General features: G+C 42.3%; 1 protein-coding gene across 1 annotated transcript in view; it reads left to right on the top strand.

Annotated features, from left to right (window-relative positions):
- Positions 1 to 11363, top strand: part of Ptpn21 (protein tyrosine phosphatase non-receptor type 21) — a 61706-nt gene extending 50343 nt beyond the window's left edge. The window contains exons 14-19 of the mRNA XM_090344673.1: positions 4575 to 4712; positions 5608 to 5829; positions 7562 to 7690; positions 7830 to 8064; positions 8889 to 9049; positions 9795 to 11363. Of these exons, the coding sequence (XP_090200799.1) occupies positions 4575 to 4712; positions 5608 to 5829; positions 7562 to 7690; positions 7830 to 8064; positions 8889 to 9049; positions 9795 to 9923 (1014 nt within the window). The 3' untranslated portion in view covers positions 9924 to 11363. The remainder of the gene's footprint in view (positions 1 to 4574; positions 4713 to 5607; positions 5830 to 7561; positions 7691 to 7829; positions 8065 to 8888; positions 9050 to 9794) is intronic.
- The last annotated feature ends 397 nt before the right edge of the window (positions 11364 to 11760 follow it).

The following is an 11760-nucleotide window of genomic DNA, read 5'->3' as shown; positions in this document are numbered from 1 at the left end:
GATGAAGTGAACTAAGAATTCTAGGCAAGTTCTTTGCAGAAATATGGGTTCTTTACTACTCTGTGTTGTCAAGAAATGTAAATTAAGCATTTCTTACCTGTTTGAAACAAAATGTAAAAGAAACAAATACTATCATCTCTGACTGCCTTTTTTTGGGGGGGATGGGGGCTGGGAACTGCCCCTGAGCCTTCTTTCTTTCAAGGCTAGTGCTCTATCACTTGAGATACAGCTCCACTTCCAGCTAGTTCTAGGTAGTTAATTGAAGATGAGAGTTTCATGGGCTTTATAAATAGGCTGGCTTTGTATCATACTCCTCAGATCTCAGTCTCCTTAGTAGTAATTACAAGCATGAGCCACTGGCACCAGCTCTGACTAGGTTTACTATAGGCCTAGGGCTGATTGTCTTTTCTATATCTACTTTACAACCAGCTTAGTATTGTTCTGCCCATTTACAGATAAAGCAGTGGTCAAGCCCGGGGTGTGGTGCCTCACTCTTGTAATCCTAGCTACTCAGGCGGCTGAGATCTGAGGATCTTGATTCAGAGATAACCTGGGCAATACAAAGCCAGGAGACTCTTATCTCCAATTAATCACTAGAAGAGGGGAAGTGGGGCTTGGCTCAAGGAATAGGGCAATAGCCTTGAGCTGAAGAGCTCAGGAGCAGGCTCAGGCCAGAGTTTAAGCTCCAGGCCCCCCAAAGGACCCCCTAAAACAAAAGACAAAAAACAAAACAAAACAAACAAAATCTGGACAGTATCCAGTGGATAGTAGCTTTTCCAAGGTCACTCAAGTGACCTGACATTTTTAGTCCAAATTTACCATCTACAATGTTCTACATTAAAATATAATAATTTATTTGTTGAAGCTTTGCTATTCTGTCTGGCCACTGAAACTTTGTAACATTTAAGTTCTCAACCTTTGCCTAAACATTTGTGACCATATCACAGAGTGTATCCACACTAAGTCATCTTGTATTGCTCAGGCATCTGCTCCTTCTGGCTCAAGCCACCATGTCCTGCACTGAAGTGGAGCCAGAGCTATTTCCATTTGTCTCCATTTGAGTTCTGGCCAGGAAGGCTTTTCTCCCCTCCTTACAGAGACCTGAGGACCCATGTCAAGTGTGTGTCTAGAGAGCAAGCATCCTGATAGGCAGGATTATAGTGTGTGAATTACCAATACTCCCGATAGGAACTACTTACAAAAAGGGCCATAGATTTCAGTGACTTTTCTTTGAATCGGTTTTGGATTTTAAGTTTTACTTTTTCCTGAGGATACATTCTTTTGTATCTGAACAGTCAAGGCTGAACAAGTCCAGGCTGGTGCAACCACAATCCTTAGATCTGCTGAGTAGCTAGAATTATAAGGGAGAGAGAGCCAGTGGTGATCAGCTCACTGACTTTGGTTTTTGATGTTGGTTATAGGGCTTGAACTCAGGACCTAGGTTCTGTCCCTGAGTTTCTTTTGCGCAAAGCTAGTGCCCTACCACCTAAGCCACAGCTCTACTTCTTGCTTGGTAGTTTAATAGAGGTAAAAGTCTCACAGACTCGTTTGTCTGGGCTGGCTTTCAAACTGTGATCCTCAGATCTCAGCCTCCTAAATAGCTAAGATTACAGGTGTGAGCTGCTGATGTCTAGCCAAGCTCACTGACTTTTGAGACGTAAAGTGTTAAATTAAGAAAACGTTGTCATTGGATTGTGTTCCCCCCACCCTCTTCTTTGTACATAAGGGATTTTATGTTTAAAGAAAAATGTATATGGCAGCTGTGGTCAGCAAGAAAGAGTAGAGACCTTAAGAGAGAAAAACCTTGGGTGTGAGTCTGGGCTCTGCCCGTGGTTCGCGCTCTTATCAGTGGACAGGACCATCAGGCATGTTTGTAACCCCAGACAGTCATCCCTGCCCTGTCCCTTGCTCTGTAGCATTATGTTCTCCTTCTAGACTAATGGGGATAAACAATTTGTTTTTACTGTTTTAACAGTAATTCCTTTATCAAAAGGCAACCTTGCAACCTTGAGCAAGCAGTTCAGTGTCTCTATAACATCATTTTTTTTCCCTTTATTTTTCTTCTTTTTTTGGTCATTATAGGGCTTGAGCTCAGGGCCTGGGCATTGTCCCTGATCTTTTTTTGCTCAAGATTAACACTCTACCACAGCTCTACTTCTAGGTTTTGGATGGTTAGTTGGAGGTAAGAGTTCCACAGACTTTGCCAAGCCAGGGCTGGCTTTAAATCATGATCTTAGCTTCCTGAGTAGCTAGGATTACAGGTGTGAGCCACTGGTGCTGGGCTTCGTTTTATTTGTAAATGAGATGACTCCAGAGACATCTCATGTCCTCCACATGGAGCAGTGCTCGGTCAACATTAACTGAACTATAGGGTTGTGTCATCTGTTCAATCTCCTGTTTTCTCAAGACCAATTGTCTGCTAACCTTCTGACCCCTAACACAAACTTGCCAATTTATGTCATTTGTATAGCAGATAGATACATGAATGTGAACTAAAGTGAAAGACATGGCTTAGTGTTACAGACAGTGAAAAGGATATTAGCACGCTAGGAACATTTTAGAATTCCCTGCCCATGTGTCGCCACCTCTAGTTGCTGCATTGTCATTTCAAAGACAGACAGGTTTGGGTGCTCATATATCTGCATATAGATTTTCATTTGATAAAGTTGTTCTGGCTTAAGAAATCACCAGGCCAGGTATGGTGGGAGCATAGCTACAGTCCTAGCACTTGAGAAGCAGAGGATCATTAGTTCAAGGCCACACTGGGCTACATTAGTCAAGACCCTATTTTAGCCCCTTGCCTCCAGCCCCTCCTGCCATAAAAATCACCCTCTTCACTCCTCAAAAACCACAAAAATAAAAACCCTACAGATTGGTATATTTAAATCCATGTACTTATACTCTTAAGAGTGAAGTAAGGATTATTGAAGGCTAGTTTTGGCTTTCTTGGAATACTGGTATTAAAATGGTCTTGCTTTTTTAGCATGCATGTCAGTTTGGAACATTTTGAATCATTTTTTTTTTTTTTTTTTTTAGGCAAAGAAGTGCTAGGACCAGTTGACTGAGACAGTTTTTCAGAAATTGTACAAGATGACTGAGACAAGCTTATTGATGTCCCATTTTATACCAGGGAAGCTGGTAAATGCAGATCAGAACTTTTTCTTAGCCAGGCACTGGTGGGTCTCATGCCTGTCATTCTAGCTACTCAGGAGTCTGAGATCTAAGGATCATGGTTCAAATCCAGCCCAGGCAGGATCCATGAGACTCTTATCTCCAGTTTACCACCAGAAACTACTGGAGGTAGAGCTGTAGCTTAGTGGTAGAGTGCTAACTTTGAGCAAAAGAACTTAGGGATAGTGCCCAGGCCCTGAGTTTAAGCCCCATGACAGATAAAAACAAACAGCTTTTTCTCTTGGAGCCAATTGTTAGATATCACCAACACAATACTGTATCCTACAATCATTTTGACATCAGGGCTTTGGAACCTTTTCTGGGCTAGTAAAACTGGAATAAACCTGATTTCTTTCAAGTTGGTGCCACTTAATGTGGCTTCTAAGAAATTGTAGAATGAATATCCAAGGAGACTTAGCTTTCTTAGACTTATTTGCTGTTGAAAGGAAAATCATTGTTTAATAATAACTTCAGGAAATAGCTATTTTCAGGAGGTAGAATTCTGTTGTTCTCTCTTATATTCATCTTCCTGATGTAAATTTCAGACATGCTTTATTTATTTTTTATTTTTTTTAAAGCATGGCTGTTTTAGCTGGGCACAGTGTCTCACACCTGTAATCCTAGCTACTCTGGAGGCTGATATCTGAGGATTAAGGTTCAAAGTCAGCCCGGACACAAAAGGACCTGAGACTCTTATCTCTAATTAACCTCTAGAAAATGGGAAGTGGTGCTTGGCTCAAGGGTAGGGCCTTATCCTTGAGCTGAGAGCTCAGGGATAATATCTAGGCCAGGGGCAGGGCGGTAGGTGGCCTTGAGCTGTAGAGCTCTGGGACAGTGCCCAGGCTAAGTTCCAGCCCCATGATCCGCCAAACAAACAAACAAAACAACCATGGCCATTCTAAAAAAAAAAAATAATAATAATGATCCTGCCCATGTCACACAATTTTGCAATAGAAAGTAGACATGGGAAGACAATGCTCAAAAGGAAAACATTTAATTTTTTAGAATAATTTTTAAAATTTATATTGAAAATATTATGGAAGATTCTAATCAAGCAATGGCACTTTAAAGATTTGGGGGGACTATGGTTTGTGTGTGTGTGTGTGTGTGTGTGTGTGTGTGTGTGTGTGTGTGTGTTGAACTTCAGCATTTGAAGGAATGCTGCCTCCCAGGAGCCCCACCTTTCATTGCAACAGAGTCTTGTAACCAGTTGAGTTTCTGAACCAATTGAGTATCAGAGCTTTGGCCTTGAAAGGAATGTCTCCCTCCTCATGTTTGCTAAACAGATGTGTGAAGGAGGGAAGGCGGACACTCAGTTTGTTTCTAAGCTTTCTCCTTTGAGATTGATCTTCAAAGGGTTCTCTGTGTATATTTAATATTTATGCACGGATATATATTTATAGGGAATGAAAAAGTCTCGGGTGGATGCAAAAAAAATTGGCCCCCTTAAGTTGGCTGCCCTCAATGGACTATCCCTGTCTCGGTTGCCTCTGCCTGATGAAGGGAAGGAAGTGTCTACCGGAGCGACGAATGATGAGAGGGTACGTACGCCACACACTGGCTGCCTGACTTCCCGGGGACACCCAGAAAGGCAGGACATGGAGGCCATGAATTTTCCAGCATTATTGAATAGTCATAAGTAAGTGTTACTGGGCAAATGGATAGCTAGTATCCTGATAATTTCACGTTCCAGTGTGGACTATTCCAGTCCGAACATTCTTCCTTACCTTCTGTCAGTCAGTTGGGTAGTTGATCTTTGATCTCCTTAAAGATGAGAAGGAATTCTACACACACACACACACACACACACACACACACACACACACACACACACACACACACACACACGCGCGCGCGCGCGCGCGACTGCTTTCATTACATTGATATGTTTTTTATCTCAAGAGAAAATAGTCTATTAAACCTCTTATAACTTCCTCTTTGCTGGAGGTGTATTTTCTGAGATTTTATTATGTCAAAGTCAGAAAAGAGGGAATCTTCTCTAACTTACTACTGGATCTAGGAGGTAAAAATTGCCATGTTTACTTTTTGGTATCACTTATCGTAGGTAGGAGCATTGTTCCCAGACATTGGAACTAATTCTACTGTGGGATTTACTGTTCACCAGGAGAATTCATGTTTCATGTTGCAGGGGATAGGATTCAAAAAATTTGAGATTTGGAGCACTTTAAAGAAAGGTATTTGGAGGAAAGAAATTTTTAGCAGTTTTCAATTTTAGAAACAGATTATTGTTTTCATATGTCTCATCAACTTTCTTTGTTCGCTTCTTGTATAACTTGTTCAAATTTTTCAGTTTACATGTTAAAGACTTTTATTTGGTAATGCCAGGCTTGAGGCAGGAGACAAGCTTTCTGAAGCACAGAGGCATGTTGAAGCATGTGACTACATTCCTTGTATTCCACACATTCTCTTGCACAGTGCAAAGTCCTGGAGCAGCGGTTAGAGCAGGGGACAGTGTTCACTGAGTATGAAAGGATTCTTAAGAGACGGCTGGTTGATGGGGAGTGTTCCACAGCCCGCCTTCCTGAAAATGCTGAGAGGAACCGGTTCCAGGATGTACTTCCTTATGAGGATGCCAGAGTGGAGCTGGTCCCCACTAAGGAAAACAACACTGGCTACATCAATGCTTCACATATTAAGGTGAGAGGAATGGTATGGTGGGGGTTCTTAGAATCCATCAGAATTGTATTGCAGTTTGTATTCTACAAATGCCCTGGTTTTGAACCTTGTTGACAACTATGTTACTGGCTGGAGAATTCATATACTCACATTTTCTTAAGTGTCCAAATCTTATTTACTATGAGACCATTCTGACCCCTGAGGGTTTCTGAACACCTGACAATCTGTATGTGTTTTTAATGGCTTGGGGGAAATGTATGCATGTGGAATTCTGACTTGGGGGCTTGAACTTAAGGCCTGACCTCTGTCCCTGAGCTCTTTGGTTTAAGGCTAGCACTCCTAATTGGATCACAGCTCCACTTCCATCTTCCTGGATTAGGTGTAGATAAGAGTCTCTAGCATGTTCCCTTCCCCAGGCTAGCTTGGAACCTCAGATCATGGCCTCTGGAGTACTTGGGATTACAGGCGTGAGCCACCGGCACCCAGCTCTGTTTTTGTTTTTGTTTTCTTGTTTCTTTTTAAAAAAATTCCAATCCTGGGGACTGAACTCAGGGCCTGAGCACTGTCCTTGGGCTTCCTCAAGGTTAATGCTCTACCACTTGAGCCACAGCACCGTTTCCCGCTTTTTCTATCTATGTGGTACCGAGGAATGGAACCTGGGTCTTCGAGCATGCTAGGCAAGCACTGTACCACTAGGCCACGTTCCCGGCCCTATTTTGTTTTGTTTTGTTTTCCTGTTTTGTTTTCTAATATGGATACTTCTTTTGGATATCTGATCTCGTCTTTTATGAGTGAATCAGTAAGACCCCAATGGTGGTGTACTTGTAGTTTCTTTCAGTCTTTGGTGGCAAATTGAAGAGTCATGGGAAGAGTTGGGGCCTTAGCATTGGGCACATTGGCTTGACCTCTTGACCTCTCACTTGCATGTTGGAGGACCTCAGCTGTGGGCTTCCCCTGAGCAACCCTTGTGAGCAGGTGCTCAGGAGAAGGTGGAAAAGCGCGTGAAATAGTCCTCGGCAAGGTGTTCCGTGTTGGAGGAACACTCAGGAGACAGTTGTATATCATCTTTGAATGTTGCTGGAGCCCAAGTTTCCTTTCCTGACTGTAGATCCTGTAATGACTGTGACATTAGACATTGCTCAAGGGTGTTAAATCTCAAGCGGAAACTTGGTATTATTCTGGAGAAGGATCTTGACTGAGAAGCTCAAGATGAAGAAACTTACGTGTGAAAATATTTTTTTTCTCTAGAAATCTGACATTTAACAGGTTTTTGGCTTGATCATTTATCCATTTTCCAACATATGTAATACTTCATGATGGGAAATTGTGTTTTGGTTTTGTGCTAGCACCTACATGCCTGACACAATATATTTCTTTTCAGTCTTTCCTGTGTGGGAAGCATTTACATTTGATGTATTAAACCCTGTGATTTCAGGGTTGATAGATTGCTACCTGAATTCACACACACATGCATACACATATGTACACACACATATATAAAGACATTATGTATAAGGTATACATCTATATCTACACACATATAAAATGTGTTTATATATACATACATATTTTATATACAATCATGCATTTATTTATGCTAAGGTAAGTAATGGACATTGTCTTCAAAGAAAAGCATAAGGTAAGGAGCCTGTCATAACTCTGCTGAATAATCCATTCCATTTTTTAGTTGTACCATGAATATATCCCTATGTTTGTCCTGCACACAGTCATTTTTAACCTTTCTCAATTTTAGGTCTCTGTCAGTGGAATCGAGTGGGATTACATCGCCACCCAGGGCCCACTACAGAACACCTGTCAGGACTTCTGGCAGATGGTGTGGGAGCAGGGAGTGGCGATTATAGCGATGGTGACGGCGGAAGAGGTACATGCTCATTTCTCTTCCTTGATTCCCTTGGTCTGTAGAGGAAGGGGAGAGGGCAGGACTCTGGCCCTGCATTTGAGGCTTGCTGGGTCTGCAGTTGGATCTTGTGCTGCTGTTGAAGCCTGCTTGTCTTTCCCAGGAGGGTGGAAGGGAGAAGAGCTTCAGATATTGGCCGCGACTTGGTTCCAGGCATAACACTGTCACCTATGGAAGGTTTAAGATCACTACCAGGTTTCGCACAGACTCTGGCTGCTATGCCACCACGGGCTTGAAGATGAAGCATCTCCTCACAGGACAGGAGAGGACAGTGTGGCACCTCCAGTATACAGACTGGCCAGAGCATGGCTGTCCTGAAGACCTCAAGGGCTTTTTATGTAAGTGTCTCTGTGCCCAGGAAAGCCCGTGCTTTAGACTTAGGCTTCTGAAATCATTTCCTTATGTTGCCTCATTTAAACTTGGGTCTTGATTCACTTTTTAAAAAAAAAAAAAAAAAAAAAAAACCATTATTTTTTTAAAATTCTTTTTGTGTCTGTACCAGGGCTTGAATTCCTGGACTTGCACACCTACTCATCCTGTCTCTTAAGGCTGGTGCTCTACTACTTGAGCCACGTGTGTCACTTCCAGCTTTTTGCTGGTTCATTGGAGATAAGAGTTTTGGGAATTTGCCCAGCCGAGCTTCAAATTTTGATCCTCAGATCTCAGCCTCCTGATGGGGCTTGTTTTAAAATAAAGAACAGAAATGTTTTGTGGTGGGGGGACTTAAATGAAGTTTCTAAGGGCCAATTTTGTTAGCAAGGAATGTGTTCCACTGCTTCTCCATGTCTTCCCCTTCGTTTGGTTGGGGTGCTGGCCTGCCCATCGACGTAGGCAGCGTTGGACGGGCTCACAGGTGCCCAGTGTTCTTTATCTGGAGTTTTCTTTTTTTTTTCTGTTTTGTTAGTTGGGGGCTTGAACTCGGCCTGGACTCTGTCCTTGAGCTTTTGTGCTCAAGGCTAGCGCTCTGCCACTTGGAACCACAGCTTCACTTCTGGTTTTCCGGTGGTTAATTGGAGAGAAAGCCAGCCCAGGCTGGCTTTGAACCAGGATCCTCAGATCTCAGCCTCCTGGGTAGCTAAGATTACAGGCGTGAGCACCGGCGCCTGGCTGTCTGCAATATTCTTAACAGTGCATATGTTTTTATGTCATTGATTCTTTACAGCATACCTTGAAGAGATTCAGTCTGTCCGACGCCATACAAACAGTACAGGTGAACCAAAGAGCCCCAACCCTCCCCTGTTGGTCCACTGCAGTGCCGGAGTGGGAAGGACTGGTGTGGTCATTTTGTCCGAGATCATGATCGCCTGTCTGGAACACAATGAGGTGATGACTTACATGAGCCTGACCTTTTCTGGTGGGATGAATGGAGGGCTGGAAATAAGACAAGGAAGGAGAATGGTTCTTTCTGAACCCATTTCCTGGGACTGTGGTGACCTCAGCATGTTATGTATTGCTGACAAGAGACTAAGTTTTGCAGCTTGCCCAGTCTCAACTAGCAGACTGAAGACTGAGAGGCCATGTGATAAATAAGGCTGTTTAATTTTATCTAGTTTTTTTTTTTTAATTTGAATGAAGAACTTTTCCCCATAATACCAATATTTCAAAGATGAGGAGTGCAGTCCAGTGTGCTCTGTTGTTTTTTTAATTAATTTTTTTTTTCTTGGTCCATTGTGGGGCTTGAACTCAGGGCCTAGGCTGTCCCTAAGATTTTCTGTTCCAGGTTAGTACTCTACCACTTTGAGCCACAGTGCCACATCCGGTTTTCTCCTGGTTAATTGGAGATAAGAGTCTCATGAACTTTCCTGTCTGGGCTGGCTTTGAGGCGTGATTAGATCTCAGCCTCCTGAGTAGCTAAGATTACAGGTGTGAGCCACCAGTGCCTGGCAGATGTTCTATGTGTAGTTAAAATGAATCAGATTGTGTGTTAGAAGAGACTGCCCATGTTCTAGCCAGTTTCCTAGGGAAACACTCTACCACTTGAGCCCTGCCTGCAGCACGCCAGCTTTCTGCTGGTGCAGCCATGTCCCCAGCCTTTGTCTCCCCCTTCACCACTGCTGCTCTTCTCTAGGTGCTGGACATCCCAAGAGTGCTGGATATGTTGAGGCAGCAGAGAATGATGCTGGTGCAGACTCTCTGCCAGTACACATTTGTGTACAGAGTTCTCATTCAGTTCCTGAAAAGCTCCAGGCTCATCTAAGCTCCCACACTTTCTTATTGGGGACCCAGTCATGTGAAGCGTTTACAGCTACCTAACTCGCTCTTTCTCCTCAACACTTGAGCCACGTGGAGATGCGTTTGGAAAGGCGACATGCAAAGCACACAAGGCTGAAGAAGGGGATTGGGGATCCCGGAACTGCTGGAGGTCAAACAAGGACGTGGCTTGGAGGGTACTGGCTTGCTCTGGGCTGTCTGATTTGCAGTACTTGCACACATTTTGGAGATTGTATTTTCTAGACAATTCTCTGTTTTACTGAAGCTACGCTGGTTAATTCTGGCAATCATAATAGCTCATAGATTTCTATTTTAAGCTAGTTTTTGATAATGAAATTGTATGACTAAAATATTTAGGGGTTTTCTCAGCTAGAAACAAATGTTCTATGGGGATGATCCACAGATAGAGTGGTCCTTATATAACTTTGTATTTAAAACCATGTTGTTACCTTTTGTTACTTAAAAAGAAAAAAACAAAACAAAACAGGAAACCTCTTGGGTACTTCATGGTTTATTTACCAAGCAGAACTGTAATGAGAATCTAAAAGTGTTATTTTGAAGCATAGAAAGCATTTTTATATGCAGAAAATTTTTTTATCCTAAAAATACTATACATTTGTACCGCCTGTATTTTCCAAACAAGAGCTCAACTTGTTATAATACTGGAATCAGTCAGTTCATGTAAAAGGAAGTTGAGAATGAAGGCATCTTAATTTAAAATGTAGGAGAATCAGATTCACTTTTTTTCAGTATTATTCATAAATTTAAATGTTTGACTTTGGGGGGGATTGGAAAAATGAAGTGAAAAACAATTACATAGGATGGTTTTATGCACTTTTGAAAAACATCCACTATCTTGAGTTTTCATATATGTATTGCTTTATATTTGAAACCGTAAGGATGGCTATTGTTTCAGAAGTGTTTCAGAGAGAAGGATTAAAGTACGTAGGATGACAGGGAGAGTAAGTGGCCTGTGATGGTAACTGCTGGATATCTTAGTCTTTACAAAAACTGCAGTATTACCTTACTCAGATTAGAGTCCAGTTTGGAGAGTGGGGGCTTGGAGTCTGGGGGTAGACTCCTAAAGGCGATCCACAGAGAATTCAAGGCTTCCCACTGTCCTGTCATTCTCATTGGCTTTCACCAAAATCTGTAGTCTTTTTTTTTTTTCTTCAAATTCAAATTTATATTATTATTAAGGAAACTTGGAAGTATCCAGGCACTGGTGGCTCACTCCTGTAATCCTAGCTACCAGGAATCTGAGATCTGAGGAGCGCAAGTCAAAGCCAGCCCAGGCAAAAATGTCCATGAGACTCTTGTCTCCAATTAACAATCAAACAGTCAGAAGTGGAGATGTGGTTGAAGTCTTAGAGCAAGCAGTAGACTTGAGCATAAAAGCTAACTAAGAGCAAAAGGCCCAGATCAAGCTGTAGTATTGGTGTACACACACAGACACAAAAAGAAACCTTGAAGAAGCTGTTTTTTGTTTTGTTTTTCTAATTGAAAGAATAATTTTTTTATACTAGTTGTACCTCTTCTCCAAAATATAGTCCAAAATTTTGTGAGGCCACCAGGAATGGCTGTGGTATTCAAGAGGTACTTAACTTTTAGCTCCTTAATCCCCTAACTTTACTCCCAGAATCAGTTTTAGGTACTTGGTCCCCATCCTTTATCTCGTTTGTATAGAGCCCAGGTGGTATCTTTGGCCCAAGCTAAGGTAGCTTTGTCCATAGTTACTATTGAGCTGGTGAGAATGAAGTGGTGGTACGTTTATATTCAGAGCCTTCTCCTTTTCCCTTCTGAGGCTGTTTACTCACAATAGA

This window comes from Megascapheus bottae, chromosome 14, assembly GCF_031878675.1.
Source record: "Megascapheus bottae isolate mThoBot1 chromosome 14, mThoBot2.hap1, whole genome shotgun sequence".
Lineage (NCBI taxonomy): Eukaryota > Metazoa > Chordata > Mammalia > Rodentia > Geomyidae > Megascapheus > Megascapheus bottae.
Note: the sequence above shows the minus strand (reverse complement) of the source record. Positions and strands in the feature narration are given on the sequence as shown.